This window comes from Gasterosteus aculeatus, chromosome 21 (genome assembly GCF_964276395.1).
Source record: "Gasterosteus aculeatus chromosome 21, fGasAcu3.hap1.1, whole genome shotgun sequence".
Classification (NCBI taxonomy): Eukaryota; Metazoa; Chordata; class Actinopteri; order Perciformes; family Gasterosteidae; genus Gasterosteus; species Gasterosteus aculeatus.
Window position 1 is genome coordinate 15704632 of NC_135708.1, and position 16128 is coordinate 15720759.

The window sequence follows — 16128 nt, forward strand, 5'->3', positions numbered from 1 at the left end:
CGCGTTTACCACGTCGGAGCACTTTGAAAGCTCAGGACGCCCAGTAAAAAAAATTAACAGAACCCGGAGAGGTTCCATGTATGGTGGCGGCGCGAGTCTCTCTTTAGCATCCTGGTGGAGGTCCAGAAGTTCACGGAGGAGGCCGCGGTTCGGTCGCGCTGCGATTAGAGAAGCCGCGGGCCGTCGGCAGTGAGGAGGGGGAACGGCCTCCAGCAGAAGACGGCTGCACGTCGGCCCCCGCGCCTTTTTCACAGCCCTAATTGGCTACTGCGGAGTCGCAGACGTGTTTTTCATGTGCTTGTCTCTCTCTCTCTCTCTCTCTCTCTTGTGTTCCTGCCTCCCTCTGTTTCTCCCGTCTTTCTGCTCTTTCTCAAGAGCTCCCCTCGCACCACGCTGCTCTCTGGAAAAAGACGCTCTGAAGCTCACCGTGGAAGTCTCCGTTCACGCATTTTTTAAAAAGCGGCATCCTCTCCTTGAAATCACAGTCCCCTCTTTCTTTTTCATCCCATGTTATTAGTCGTTGTTTTTTCATGTTGTACTTGGCGTGTCCTGGATTTCTGGATATTTTATGCAAGCAGACACATGAGTCCAGAGAAATGCTGTTGTGGCTTTTTTTTACTGGTGTATATGCAAACAGCCGACTGTTTGTTAGCAGGTTAACTATCAGCTGATAGCTAGTTAAATAGGTCTTTCATAAAGAAAACAGTTAATGCAGGAGGAATGTTCACATTTTTAGGGAAGAGGAAAAGCAAGTAAGAAAACACACATAAAAATACAAAACACAAGCAGTACAACGCAGAGTTCAGAAAGGCACTTGGGATGAAGTTCAATATGATCAAATCAGATCACTAATCATCACGCAAACTTGCGTTCATTCTTGTAATAAAAAGACACGATATCCTTTTTGTGAAAAAAGTAACGTCGTATTAGATCACAATCCGAGTTGCGGCCCCCGGTGTGAATTCCCCTTTTACATCTGAGCAATGCACTTGAGGCATTCGGAGTCCCTGAGTCAGGATAACCGTGTTTGTCTGTCCACAATGAAATGGAATTGGACGCTTTCTCTTTTGGTTGGCAAGCACCGAAGGCTGGGGGCAGGAAATAGGAGCTGTGTCTCCCCCCCCCCCCTCCAGGCTCTGCCTCAGGGTCTCCTGCCAGAGAGAGGAGGAACAGCGCCAGGCCGTATTTTCTTTCTTTCTTTTCTTTTTCTTTTTTTTTTTTTTCCTGTCGGCGTGCATGTGATTGTGTCCATGAGAGAAGGCGAGACTGCGCCGGGAATGTGTGAAAGCCTTCTTTTTCACTCTGCAAATCTTTTGCGTCCACATGCTCGTGGAGAGGAAGGAAAGCCGTATCTTTTTGGAGCTGCATCCTCACAGCCCCCCCCCCCCCTACCCCAGTGCCCCCCAGTGCCCCCACACACACACTTCACATCCCCCCCCCCCACAGCTCTTTATCAGACACATCATCGGCGAGTATAAACAGAGACGGAGAGCGTTTAGCTGTGCTGCCGCTGGCCTCTGATCTGCAGGCCTCCCTCTTCCTAGAATCCTCTCCTCGAATGGGGGAAATAATAAGCAGTCATTAAGATAGCCGCCGCTCTGGCCTCTGATGAGGGACCGCTGAGATGAAAACGGGTCCTTTTTTTATCAGGATACTATAAAGAGATAGCGGGCTGTGGAGTCTTCAAAAAGCAGAGGGAAGGGGGGGAAAGAGCTGCCGGCGAGGGTCTCTTTCTTTCCTTTTTATTTTGTCAGGCTGTCTCCCTTTATTTTCCCTCTCGCAGTCTGTAGATTTCTCCGTCGTCTCCGTATCTGTCAGTCTTTTAAAATAGGAGGGAAAGACACACATCCTGCTGCTTTTGCTGTCGCTCCAGATTTTTTCTCCCCCCCCTTTCCTCTCAGGAAGTTTCCCATCTGCCTGTGTGCGGGCTCAGTGGAGGGGCCCTCGCCGTGTTGAAACAGTGGCCGATGCACACACTGATTGCGATGCACGCTCATGCATGTCGAGTTTCACAAACACGCACGCATCTGAACAGACTCGGGCACCAAACACGGGCCCGTTTAAGCCCGGACAGAGAGAGAGAGAGAGAGAGAGAGTCACACACGTAGGCGTGCACTGGATAACGCATTCATATACGGTACGGTTCTGTTGTTGCTGCAGGAAATGAAAAGGCCCTTTGGCATCATCTGCTCTCCTTGAACCAGGTGACCTGTGCGTTTTTCCTCCCGCTATCTGCGAAACACTGGCCTCAAATGGATAAGAAAGATGTGTCCTACATGCTCATCCAATGCAAAACATGTTTGAACACAAAAAAAGAAATGGAAAGAACAGGATAACTAGATTCATCATGTCTGTAGCTCCTTTTCTGTGTGTCACAATGGCAGTACATGAAGAAATACCAAACTGGGGAACCAGGAGCAGAAAGCGGCCGCTCAGCTCAGCTGCTGACTGAGCCAAAGTCTCACCTCACACTGGCTTTCAGAGTCTGCGCTCGTGGCTTTTGCGGCCAGACACAACACAAGCTCCTTTTGCCGACCTCTGACCGCGCCGGCGCTCTCTGCTTCCCAGGATCATCCCGTTTCAGAGGCCGCTGAAGATCAAGGAGCTGCTGCAGAAAGTGACTGAGGCCTTCGGCCAACAGATGGACATGTTCTTCATGGAAAAAGAGGTACGACAAACAGGGTTAGAAAACATGAAAGCCCCAAACGAGCTTCCAGTATTCATGTGTACTCTGTTAGTATCTCTAACACATCATATGTCATATTCCCCAATGATTATTGAGTCTTTAAGGGAATTCTACACCCATAAGAATATAAATTAGTCCACCGTGTTATCTTCTATTCTTTAAGATTACATCCTTTTTAGCGCCCGCCACAAAGGATGCATGCATGTTTTTAGGAAGTAGTGTGCATACAGCTGGACAAACTAGCCTTGTGTTATGTTCTTTAGCTCTTCATTCTTCAAGTATTCGGGGCTCACACAGGTCGAGTAATTAATATGCAAATGGTAATTCTGCGGGTCAGGTGATTCCGCCAGCGACGCCTGCAGTACGTCACGCATGCGCTGATGCGTTGACATGCCACCATTCTGGAACAATGGGGAACTGAAGGTCACGCACTGTGTGTTTTCTTGTCCTTTCAGTTGCCGCTGCCCCTGAAGACCCAGGAGGACCTGGATCAGGCGGTGCTGACGCTGGGCTGCAGCTCGGGGACCAACGGGCTGCTCAGGATACTGCTGAAGACGTCTAAGAACAACCATGTGAGTCGTGTTTGGAGACATGACACTGCTCCTGGCAGACAAGGCTGTACACGAAGAAGAAACGTGTAAATAGTTATGCCGCGTCGGAAAGGGCTGCAGGTCGGCGTGGACTCGCCTGCAGGGAGTCAACAATCACTTCCTCTCCTGACTATTTTCTCTGCCTCGCCGCAGTACCTGCAGGTGAACAGCAGGGACAAACAGAGCGAGATGAAGTCATCGCGGTCACTCGGGGATCTGAAGGGCTCCCTGCTCAAGGGCTCGGAAAGGGTGCGCAAACACTCGACAGGTGAGAAAACACACGCAGAGATCAAATCCGTCAATGACCGCCGGTCCGATCACGGGGCCATTGGAGCTCTGCGAGGAGGGGGGTCGAAACGCAATTTCCCACAGGCAGGCAAAAAAGCGAAATCCTGCTGATGCCGAGACGTCTTTATCACCCGCTGAGGCCTCGAGGGTGGCGCGACGACGTCACTTTTACGGCGCGGAGGGATGCCAAAGTCGCAGGAATGTTGATGGGATGTTAATGGGAAGATGAGGGACGTGCTTCGGCCCAACGGACAAATGCAAATCGGGGGTCACAACAGCCTGAGAGATGTTGGGTCAAAGCAGGGACAAGGACAGGCGTCTGCTCAGACAGCTCTCCGTCTCCCTTATAGCTGGGAATGTGCTTTGTCTGACCTTTAACGCGCTACGCCTTTTTAATTCTTCAATCAGTGAGTTGTGTCCAACCCCAAACTGGCGGCAACTTTGTCTAGTGTTTGGATTATTTAAGCTGTTTGCATCCCGCTCCTCAGACGGTTAGTTTACGACTAGTAGCTGTAAACAAGAGTCGCATTGATCTTGTCATTTGAATGTAAAACTACTCTTTTAGGGCAATCGAAGGTCTTTTTCTTGTCATCGTGTCCCACTCAGCCGTTTGGTAAACATGGCACGCTGCGGTTCTGTCGTCCCTCCCCCTTCTGTGTCGGTTTAATTTGCTGAGCTCTCCCCCACCCTCTCCCCCGGTCTGAATCTTTCCCTCATCACTCCCTTAATGTCAGGTCCATCCGGAACGGTCAAAGTTGCGGTCACATTTTTCAAGCTCTGACAAATTCAGCAAAACCAGCCGAGCTCCTCTGCGTTCCTGCAAATCGTCTGTCGGCACCGATCGTTCTCACCTGCCGCCCGAGTCGTACAAGTCGCGTGGAATCACCCGGCTCGCTCCGAATTCCCTCAAGTCAGCGGGGATGGAGGTGGAGGTGGAGTGTTGGCAGATGGGGGAGGGGGGGGGGGGGGGTGAGAGGAGAGCGGCCGCAGTAGACGCTCGAGTGAAGACGTGACGTGACCCCGGGTTCCTGGACTTGAGTTTTGTCTTCCGGGTTGTTTACTTCTATCCAGTCGTTCCGGTACATCTCGGCACCTATTGGCCTCAGTGCACTTTTTGATGCCGCCAGCGGCCCAGCTAGCGACAGACAGACCTTCAGCAGGTCTTCTCGCACCGCCAAGGACGGGTGCCGCGGCTCAGCCGGGGGGGGAGCGTTTGTCAAAGTAATTGAGGTCAGAGGTGGCAGCAGCGTGGTTCAGTAAATCACTCCTTGAAGTCCCGGCCCTGTTGAACTTGTCCCCCCCGTGAATAACACCGTGACGCCGCTGTCTCCCCCTCCTCCCGCCTCCCTTTCGTCTCTTGGTCCTCCTCGCCCTTCACCCCTCAGCGTCTGCCTTTCGGTTCTCTGATCTCCTCTTTGCGTCCCAGGTTCCCTGCACACGGGCCGGACGTCCCCGCCCCCCGGCAGCGTCCCCGAGGAGCAGCAGCAGATTGCCCGCCAGGGCTCCTACACCAGCATCCACAGTGAGGGGGAGTTCATCCCCGAGAACGTAAGAGCATGTCGAGAACTGCGCCGGATGCCTTTTGCGTTGACTTTCGACTGTCACCTGTAGCGAGAGACGCCTGCTTGTCAAGCAAACACAGGAACTAGACATCCGTTTTTTCATTGAAAAAAATAATAAAAAAATGTCAGTACAGCAACTGCTGCTCTGGGCTTCATGGGGTTTGTTCAGCAACTACCACACTTTGTATTTCTTATTATTCCCAATATTATTATTATCATTGTTATTGTTCCTAACTCACTAATGGAAGTATTGTTCTGCTTATTTTTAGGAGGGACTCGCTAAAAAGTGACATCCCTGATAGAGCCACTTATTAAAAGAAACAAAACCAGAAAACTTGCTTTTATCCTGTCATTTATTATCGTGTGCCGCTGAGCAATTACGTCCCCAGTAAACATGATGAATCCTATTACTACGACACGGGGAAGATCCCTGGACGGTAGTTTGCGGCTTACTGTGCATCACACACACGGAGAAGCTCGGGTAGCTTAGTCATGGAGATGAAGTGCAGTTCATCATTATCAAATACAGTAGTCAGTGCACTCATGTTGCACTTACACCTACTACGCTTTCTGCGCTGCTTTGTATTTTCTCCCACATGATCGCACGCTCCGTGACCCTCGGTTCCCCTCTGTCATTATATCCGCCAGATGCTGGATCCCTTCGGGAGCGCGGACAACTCACTGTCGAGCAGCTGTCAATCAATAGATCAAGCGCTGGACAGGTGAGTCATCGTGCGATCGGGTGATTTATGAGTCCTGTCGGCTTAGACGCACGGCGCTCACGTTCGCAGCGGTACGAGACTCGCAGGCCCCGTGGACGCGCGCCGATCCGTCCTCGTATGTCGCAAAACACGCACGCAGAGTCTTGCGCGCGGCGTTAAAGGCCAGCGGAGCCCGAGGCCTGAAGGAGAGGAATCGCGTCACTTTGCTGTTGCAGGAAGAGAAAGCGGAGACGGAGTGGGAGACGTGAGAGATTGAGCGAGAACATGCTGGATGAGAGGGGCCAGGAAATTTTAAAAAAGTGTTGAAAGAGTGAGAGTGGAGGGGAGTGGGGGGGGGGGGGGGGGGGGTATTGCATATTAATCAAAGGGAAAAAGAAAGAAGTGAGGTTGAGAGAGAGCGAGCGTAGGACGGAAACGTCTCTACCTGCACGAGGCTTATCTGGGCTCCAGGCTGCAGAACAATGGCAGGAAACCAGCGCATGGAACTTTTCCCTGCGAGGGGGCATGCGCGCCCCTTATCCAGGGTCTCGTGGCCCCGCGCCGCCCTGCGGTCAACAGTGACGTCACTCTGACGGGACGGGGGGGGAGCGTGCCAGATATAAATTGACCCATTTAATGATAGAAAGTTGTGTTTCACGGCCACTTGGGCAATTCAGCGCCGCAAACTTCACTTTGTTACAGTTAATGATGAGGCTCGTGGCTTATCTTTCCTATTTCGGCACATTGTTGTCGTTGTTTCACATCAAATTGTGACTGAAAGCTCTACTAGTCTGAATGCAGAAGTCATCTGGAGGCCTTTTGTGCCGCTTCGCGGGCTGAAGTTCGCGACCAGCCGCTGCAACCAGACTCTGTTTGAGGATGAGGGGAAAATGACCGACCCAAATAGGAAATCATTTTTCAACTCTCTCCCCCTGTTCTCTTGTCATTTCAGTCCCCCCTTCTCGCAGAATAACCGTGACAATAATTACCTGAACCTCAACTACGAATACAAAGGTAAGCGAGGAGAGGAGCCTCCCTGCTGTCGAGTCAACTGAAACACAAAGACAAAGAGAGCTGCAGAAAGCGTGTTCATTATCAGAAAGTTCCTAGTTCTCTTGGTAAATAAAAGTCACATAATCAGTTTCACAGAAACCGAACCAAAGCTCCGTCCGTGCAGCTCCTGATTATCTAAACGGCTTCCTCACAAAGCGAAGAACCCTCTTGAGATGACTAATGAGGAGGGGGGTGATGTTGTTTTAATCTGGGAGTAAATAACTTAAAATGAGGGATGGCTTATTGTGGAGATATTTAATATCTGGGTTGTATTTCTCGTGTCTCAGTGATGAAGGGTGTGTGATGGCGTCGTAACTCTTCGCTGCTTTATCTTCCCCGCCGTCTCCTCTGTGTCCCCTTTGTCCGTCTCATTTGTCTCCCTCATCTCAACCTTTACACTGTTGTTCATGTTTTCTTTCCTAAACGTCACTGCAGCTCTCTAGTCTTCACATGATCGCTTCCCTTCACTGTCCCCCCCCCTCGCCTGTCCCCTGGCTCCCTGTCTGTCTCTCAAGTAGAGCAGGACGACCGATAACGCCGCGCTAATCCTCCCGAACAGACGAACCACGGCGGCTCTCCCGATCCGGCCGCCTCTTTTTCCTCGTGCTGTAAATTAAAAAGCCGGCGCTGCCCGCCGTGCACACGGACACACACACATACACACACACACACACACTCCCCCAGATGTAAAGCTGTGTGGCCCTTCCTGCTGAGGGATGGAGTATTTGTTTACCGTTCCCTGTGAGTCGATTTTTCCTCTCCATCCCGCGCTGCCAAACACAGAAAACAACCCCCGTCTCCATGGGATACGGCCACAAAAACAGTGCGAGGGGAGGCGGTCATCTGACAGAACAGCTGCTTTCAATTGCAAGCAGCTCCACTACTCTCCATTCATTGTGTGTGTGTGTGTGTGTGTGTGTGCGCGCGTTGGGGGGGGGGGGTAGAGTGTCAGCGCTTGCCTGCGTCAGCAGCGCTCCCCACCTGCCTTCAGTTACGGCTCCTGCGGGTTCAGCGCTAAGGCTAAGCTAGCACACATGGGCCGCTTTCTCTCTTGGCCCTAAGCGAAGGCGATTGGAGCGCTCTGCTCGGGAGGCCGTCCTCGACTCAACTTTGAGGTTGACGGCGCGCGGTAGACGAGCGAAAGTAGTGCAGCGTCTCGTCAGACGGGTTCGCCGTGGCTTTGTCCTTCGCGGGCCTCGTCGTGTCCCCCGTTTCTGACTCACTGCGAGCCGCCCGGGTCCATCACCGTGGGAGCACCGTGGCCATTAAACAAGATTTCCTTTGTTGTTGAGGCTCCGTTCTCCTTTTTTTCCCCCCTGACTGACAGCCGTGCCTCTTTTGCTCCATCTTCAGGTCGCCACGGGAAAGGAGGGACTTTCCCTCGCCAGTTCCAGTTGCCCAATCGCAGCAAGGATTACGGAGACCGTAAGGAACCGGCTTTGCTAGAGCAAACACAACGCGTCTATTGTTGCACAGATTGAACAGATATGCTGCTGTGTCAATAGCACGGGCCAAACACATTCCCACGCCACTACCAGACCGTCCTGGTCAGATTTCTTATGTATTTGAAATCCTTTTTACGGTGCCTCCTGCACATTCTTTAGCTATCTGAGTGGAGTTGGTACATGAAGTGCCGGCTTGCTGTTCCGGGCAGCTGCTAGTAATTGCTCACTCAGAGGCTAACCTTGGCTAGCAATGATTTACGTTTCCCCGCGGTGAACCCGAACTCGTCCGAAAAACACAGCGCCCCGCTTCCTGTTTGAGGGGAAGTAGGACGGGGCGGCGAGGAGCACTGCGCCCTGGCCGGGCCATTAGCTCGTTTCATGCACAACACCTGTGAAGTAACTGTTTAAAACATGGTCTCCATCATTCACAGTAAAAAACAACAACAACTAACGATGCAGAGGCCTGTGTGTGAAGTCATTGAAATGTCTTCAATATACATATATGTGTGTGTGCGTGTGTGTGTTTTCAGGTCGCAGGACGCTTCCGCGTAGCTTCATGCCGCAGGAGAACCTGTTTCAGCTGGTTCCGTCTAGTCGCACGCGCAGTTATAACGGCGACAGCACGCTGCAGTACAGCGACCTGCGCTCGCTGGGCCGCACCGCCGACAAGAGCTGCCAGCGCGGCACAGCCAAGTGTAAGTGGTCCGATCGGGAAGATCTGACGATGAGCGGCTGCTTCTGGGCCTTTGTTGGGGACACGTGCGTTGCATCTGCATGGTTCCTGTGGGATATTGATGAAATGAAGAGCGTTCAGTCTCTTCTTCTGCACATTGAGAATAGTGAGAGGCCGGGTTGCACACCTCGGTACGTTTTACATCAGTCTTATAAATCTGATCATATATATATGTGTGTATACGCACGATTTATTCAGTCGTAAACATGAACATGGGCAGGCAAAAAAATAAACCTCCCTCCTAGAATCATAAAGACCGTCTCTCTTTTGGAACAAATCCAGAATTCTGGCCTCAATTGTTTTTTTCATAATTCTGTTTATATATATATATATATATATATATATATATAAAAATATATAATTTCTATATATATATATATAAAATTTATATATTTCTATATATATATATATATATATAATTTATATATATATATACATATATATAATAATGTATATAAACCTTTTATATCTACAAGGGGTCGTTGTGGCGCAGGGGTTAGAGAAGGTGTGCTGGTAAGCACAAGGTTGTTGGTTTGATTCCAGGCTGCCCCATGTTCCACGTCGAAGTGTCCCTGAGCAAGACACCTAACCCCTAATTGCTCCCCGGGCAAAAATGCGAAAAAGCCATGGGTTTAAAAGTGTAATGTAAGTTGCTTTGGACAAAAGCGTCTGCTTTTAAATATTTATATATATATATACATATATATATATATTATATTTATATATTATATATTTATATATATATATATATTACGTAATAGTTTATTCTCCAGTAATCACTATGGCTTTCAAAGCTGTTTAAATTCTCAGTAGTAAGAGGGAGTAGAACTAATGTACAGTGATGTACTGTAAAACTGTAGGTCACAAAAGGCAGAATTCCCCTCTCTTCATCCGTCCACATGCTCGCTAATCCCATCTGTCCTCATTCAGTCCACACAACGTATTGCCCAAAGATGGTCTTTGTCATGAAACAAGCTCTGCTCGGCAGTCTGCGGTTGACGTTTTGAGTCTCTGGTGTCTTTCTCACCCACAAGAGACCAAACTGTCTGACCCCCGGCCTCAAAGAAGCCTGTTAATACCGAAACAAAGTCTCCGAGTCTGCGTCTGAGAAGATGAGAGACGCTTTTCGCCTAAAAAGCGTGTTTTTTACTCGACTGCCGTGGGTTTCCCCATCTGAGAGGGTCTGCAGTGGGAATTATTTAACGACCCTGCGGCGGATTCTCTGGCGTCTGGTTCTCTCGCTGAGGTTTTCCCTGCAAGCTGCAGTCGAGTCTTTGGTGCGTGCTTCGGGGTTTTCTCAAACCGGCACATCACCGCGGATCCGTCCGCCTGCGGGAGCGTAGCAGACAGACAAATTACTTAAGGTTTTTTTTTTTTTCTTCTGCTCCAGCGCCGCGGGCGCCGGTCAACTGGCGACAAGGAAAGCTGCTGGGGCGCGGCGCGTTCGGGGAAGTCTACCTCTGCTACGACGTGGACACGGGCCGCGAGCTGGCCGCCAAGCAGGTGCCCTTCGATGCAGACTGTCAAGAAACCAGCAAGGTGGGCGAGTTCCCCTCCGCCCTGTTTGGAACGAGTCCCACCCCGATTTTTACCACGCTAAATTAAAGATACTGTATGATTGTGTACCCTTACCATAACTGTGACCCTTTCTCGCTGCAGGAGGTGAACGCTTTGGAGTGTGAGATTCAGCTGCTGAAGAATCTGCGCCACGAGCGGATTGTTCAGTACTACGGTTGCCTTCGGGACCCCGAACAGAAGAAACTCACCATTTTTGTGGAGTTTATGCCCGGGGTGCGTATTTTTATTTTTCATTCAGTCAGGAAGATAGATTTAGATGCAATGAGGCTAAAATTCTGCGGATGTCATAATTTGATAATAATAATAATTTTGATAATTTTGTTTTGAGACGGGTATACAGACGTTGAGAGACGAGCGTCAAATCAAACCCATGGTGGACCCATCTGCAAAAAAACTATTTTGCAATGTTACCAGTTGTCAGCAAACATGTATTTTGTGGTTGATTTCAGCAGAACAGCTCACTTTACGAGACCCTTTTCTCAGCGCTTCAATGACGTCCCCCAGCCTGGTTTTAATATATATATATATTATTTTTCTTCCGAGGGCCGTTGAGTGTCTTAGTCACACGTTCTCTTAGTCATGTTTGCGTTTCACTCTAGTTGTCTGGCACAGGGAAGAGGGGAAGTGAAAAAGCCCTGTGTGTGTGTGTCGATAACACCTTTTTTCGCCACATGCCGTCCTCCGGGGTGGGGGCGAGGGCATGTGTCACTCTGAGAGCCAGAGAGCCGTAGAGGTGTCTCGGCGACAGCTGAGAGTGGAGAGTAAGACGTTTTGTGAGCGCTGTGTCCCAGATGTGACGGTGTCAGATCTTTTCTGTAGATAAGATGAGATTTTTAGAGCTGAAAGCAGGAAATGAAAAGAAATGTGGGTAGTGTTTTGAGCGTAAATCGGTCAGCATATGGTGGGGGGGGGTTTTAGCACTCGGTTCTTATGCATAGAAATTGGCTCAGGATCCGCTTTCGCAGTAAAACGAAATAAATCACCTTTAAATGGAAACATTTGAGTATGCATATATGGCTTAAAGGCAGGCCGACAATGAGCATCTCTCACCCTTCCACTCTGTCTCTCCAGGGCTCAATAAAGGACCAGCTGAAAGCCTATGGGGCCCTGACAGAGAAGGTAACAAGAAGATACACCAGGCAGATCCTCCAAGGAGTCTCCTACCTGCACAGCAACATGATTGTACACAGAGACGTGAAAGGTAACAGAAGCAGCCATCCTGCGAAGGCCACGATAGCGCTTTAATTGGATTTGCAACGAGTGAACACAGACACACACACACACACACACGCAGACCTCCAGGGTTCATTCATTTTATTCTGGTTGACACGTCCTCATGTGGTTACTCACCGTCTACAAGTGGAGCCTTTTTTTTTAAACTCCCCTTTGAGATATTTTAGGCTTCATGCTGGTGAAATCGGCCGGTCTAAAAATGTCCCACACCGGATGGAAAGGCTTTAGCTCGGCTGCCCGTAAGAAGGGTGGAATTTACCGTGTGGTGGGGGGGAAAAAAAAAAGATAGTAGGTCTCACAGGACGCAGGCAGGGCCCTGTGAGAGTATATAAGCGGGTGGGATTTTCCACTTAAAAATGCTCTGTGTGGAATCTACGGTGTGTGCGCTCATCTCACCACACCAGTGCTCTTCTGTAAGCAGGAAAAGAGCGGTCGGCGCACGGCGGTTTTCTGATAGAGTTTGGCATCCCAGCCGTGACATTAGAGCACAACGTGTCTGTGAATTGAATGTTCCAAGGAGCCAAATGCAACTTTAACGTGATTCATTAGAGTCTTGAGTTTTCTTTTAAAAGAAACACACGGGCAGTGGAAACATCGCACACGAGCGAGAAGAGCGCAGGTCACGTATTTAGTCTCTCAATCTCTTTCCTGCTGCCCGCCATCCTAATGTAGGTGTGGGGAGGGAGTGACGTGTTACATTAGTCACTAATCAAACAAGTGGAGCGCCTGAAGGAAAGGGGATCGCCGGCGCTGTGACATTTTGCGAATAAGTCTGCCGGCGCTGCATCACCACAGACTTGCCAAATGCGTAGGAAAGGTTTACCTTTCCCCCGAGGCGGTTCGGGCGGTTGAAGTGCCGGCACGTGCACTTTGTAACCGCACCACATTCGCTGAACCTCCAAACTGGGAAGAAAAAAAAAGGTGTCCCAGAGAGGATATTGACAGTCCTCCGGAGACCCCTTGAAGAAGTCTGAGCTCATATAGTTTTTTTTTCGTTCCGCCAGGTGCAAACATCTTGAGAGACTCCTCGGGGAACGTGAAGCTGGGAGACTTTGGAGCCAGCAAACGAATCCAGACCATCTGTATGTCTGGTACGGGAATCAAGTCTGTCACTGGCACCCCCTACTGGATGAGCCCGGAAGTGATCAACGGGGAGGGCTACGGCCGCAAGGCTGATGTATGGTAAGGAATCGGGGGCCGTTGCAGCTGTAATGAGGCCCAGAGGGGATGTTAGACTGCTGCAGCATAACATTATTTATTGCAAGAGGAAAAATACACGGTCGCAGTAAAAGCAATAAAGTGAAAAGCGATACAGGCAGTAACAGAGTAATACAATTTAGCAGTGACCAAGACATGAGTACTACGTAAGATGTGAATTACAAAATGTAATAAGAATTTGTGTTGTTAGGTCAATCCACAGGAAATCTTGTAAAATATAGTATATATTAAATGCAGGTAATACCACATTTGTAAAGTTTATGGTGAGATTACCATGTTTGGCACCCGGGACACTGTCACTAAGATTGTGACTGCTGATAGTATGAAACGTTCAATGAATGGGACGACGTTGTATTTTCAATGATACATTTAATTCTTGTCTTTTCCATCATTGTGATGAATGTCAAAACGCTCTGTTATAATAATGCAGATACAATGCACCTCGTGGTACTTTTCTTGCTTTGGTTTAATGTATGTAAGCCAATGCTGCTCATAGTTCAATTCATATATATATATATATATCCATACTGTAATTCCGTGCAATAAACGTGTCAATTACGTGTCGTTCTGACAGTCCACCACCTCTGCTGTATGTCCTCAGGAGCGTCGCCTGCACTGTCGTGGAAATGTTGACTCAGAAACCTCCGTGGGCCGAGTACGAGGCCATGGCGGCCATTTTTAAGATTGCCACCCAGCCTACGAAGCCCATTCTTCCAGAGGGCGTGTCCGACGCCGGCAGGGACTTCCTGCGGCAGGTGTTTGTGGAGGAAAAGTGGCGGCCCACCGCAGACGCGCTGCTCAGCCACCCGTTCGTCCAGGGCAGCTTCTGAGGCCTGCCGACCCCCACCCCCCTCTTTTCCCCCCTCCCCTGCCCGTGAGGCAGCTCGCCTGCCCGCTCCATCCCCAGGGCACCCCGCCTCTCCTCCCCCTCCTCCTCCTCATACTATTCGGCTCCTCTCCTCAGCATCACTCCAACTTCCTGTCCTGCCAACTATCGCCAGCGTCTGCCTTGTCAGGACGCCGGCGTCTCTCACCAGCCGGCTCAACCCGAGATTGCTCACCGGGAGGCCGGGTAGGCGGCCGTCGGTCGGACCTCCTGAGTCCTCCGAGGCATGGCGGCGTTTCGCCCCCCCCCCCGGTGAGAGACTGAGGAGAAAAAGCACTTAGCAGTGTCAGAGGCTACAGACTGCTGTCCGTTTTAAAACGAGAGCGGGGGGGGGAGTTTCTTTTCGCCGTGATCGCGAATGACCGGTTGACATTGATCACATCCGACAGTACTGTAAGTCAGTCGACCCGATTGTCGAACTAAGATGGTAAATATGTTTCTATGACATACAATAACACCTTTAATTAAAAGTCATCTCAGCTGATGACTTTTTCTATTATCACCTAAAGAAATGTAAACCTATTGTTGTCAACGCCTTACAATACGAGTTTGTAAGTAAGAATGTCTTTTTTTTTCTTTTACATCTTGGAGGGTTCCATCACGCTATTTCCGTGGCGCTCAGAACAGCCTTTAGAAGGATTGCCAATGTTGCACTTTTGATATCACGCATTGAAACATTTCCAACATGCAGGATAATCAAGCGAGATATTTTTCTATTTGAAACATTTTTGATATCATTTCATAAAGAAAAAATTGTGTATAAAAGAAGAAGAAAAAAAAAAGAGAACCGAACCTTTGCGTCAGTGTGCAATGTCGATAAAGCAATACCAACACTACTGTTGGGAGTAGGTGACATCCATTCCAGCTTCCCAGGCCGAGAGCCTCGAGTCCATCGGGGGGAAAAAAAAAGTGGCCAAAGAAAAGTTGCAGAAACTTCTGGCTAAAATGAATGTGCAGTATTAGTCACGTTGGTTTCGTCGCCCTCGGAGCCCTGTAGCCTTTTCTATGTTACGGCAGCTTTCGTGCAAAGCAGACTTGCACAGACCAAACCAGATGCATTGACGTCACGTTGCGTTAGTATGAAAAGTCGCGGCATTGAGATGGAAGCAAGCGTCTCGTTTACATGTTTCTGTTGTAACTTCAGAACGAATCCAGTCACCCCCCATCATGCCTTCACTTTGCTTTCCACACTATACGAATGGGTCACGCGATGACTGAGCTCTCTCTGTCTGCGCGATGCCCGCGTGAAAGGATATTACAAGTCGCCAAAAAAAGGGGTCACGGAAGAAATATGGAGCCAAATGCTGTATTCGTTGAAATGGAGAAGAGGTGAAACTTGAGAGTGGGGGGGGGGGGGGGGGTTGTTCGATGTAGGGAGTTGTCCTCGGTAGTGGAGCTCAAAGAACGATCAAAATCTCCTCGTCAGTGCCTTATCTGAGTCTGCCTGTTAACACAAATGTGCTCTGCGGAAGCAGAGCGCTTCTTAATGAGGTAATAAGGTTAAGTGGAAGCTGTTCAGTAGAGAGCACACACACAGGATTTGCTGAAGCTATTTTGTATGGAGTAAAAAAAAAAAAAAAGATTATACTGTAAATACATATTGTTCTGCACTTTTGTATGAAATTTCTTAACATTATATACAAATCTATTTGATGAAATAGCCACGTTATACAGTAGGTTGTACTGTGATTTCGACAGGAGGAGGTGTAATCGTCTCTCTGAGAGCCGGTTGGCAGGATGAACGAGCCGGGAGGCTTTCGATTGGGACAGATTTTGTTTTGTCTTAACGACAAAGCCTTGAAACATAAAATGTATCAAGTCATTGATCTTTTGTACATTTAACTTAATAAATCCAAGGTCTAAGACTATTTCCCTGTGTGGTTTTATTGTGTTTTTTATGAGCACATTTCCCTGGAAAGCCTTTGTTTAGGTTCTGTCCAAATCGTTTTGATAATACCTAGTTCGTAGCACTACATTATCTGATGTTTACATTATGTAATATAAAATCATTACAACGTTTTTTCTCAGTTATATGTTTTGATTATCAGTTTAAAAAAAAATGTTCATCCATTTATAGCTCCAATTTATTATCAATATGCTCAATGCTTTCCAGCGTTGCATTTTTTTTAGTTAAAAATGTTTATAATAAAATGGA

General features: G+C 48.9%; 1 protein-coding gene across 2 annotated transcripts in view; it reads left to right on the forward strand.

Annotated features, from left to right (window-relative positions):
* map3k22 (mitogen-activated protein kinase kinase kinase 22) overlaps positions 1-15841 on the forward strand; it is a 29558-nt gene extending 13717 nt beyond the window's left edge. For both annotated transcript variants that reach the window (XM_040167669.2, XM_040167670.2), the window contains 13 exons: positions 2569-2668; positions 3142-3258; positions 3430-3544; positions 4991-5112; positions 5775-5848; positions 6780-6841; positions 8234-8305; positions 8856-9020; positions 10449-10597; positions 10718-10849; positions 11708-11837; positions 12874-13051; positions 13689-15841. In XM_040167669.2, the coding sequence (XP_040023603.1) occupies positions 2569-2668; positions 3142-3258; positions 3430-3544; positions 4991-5112; positions 5775-5848; positions 6780-6841; positions 8234-8305; positions 8856-9020; positions 10449-10597; positions 10718-10849; positions 11708-11837; positions 12874-13051; positions 13689-13917 (1645 nt within the window). In that variant the 3' untranslated portion in view covers positions 13918-15841. The remainder of the gene's footprint in view (positions 1-2568; positions 2669-3141; positions 3259-3429; positions 3545-4990; positions 5113-5774; positions 5849-6779; positions 6842-8233; positions 8306-8855; positions 9021-10448; positions 10598-10717; positions 10850-11707; positions 11838-12873; positions 13052-13688) is intronic.
* Positions 15842-16128: the final 287 nt, after the last annotated feature.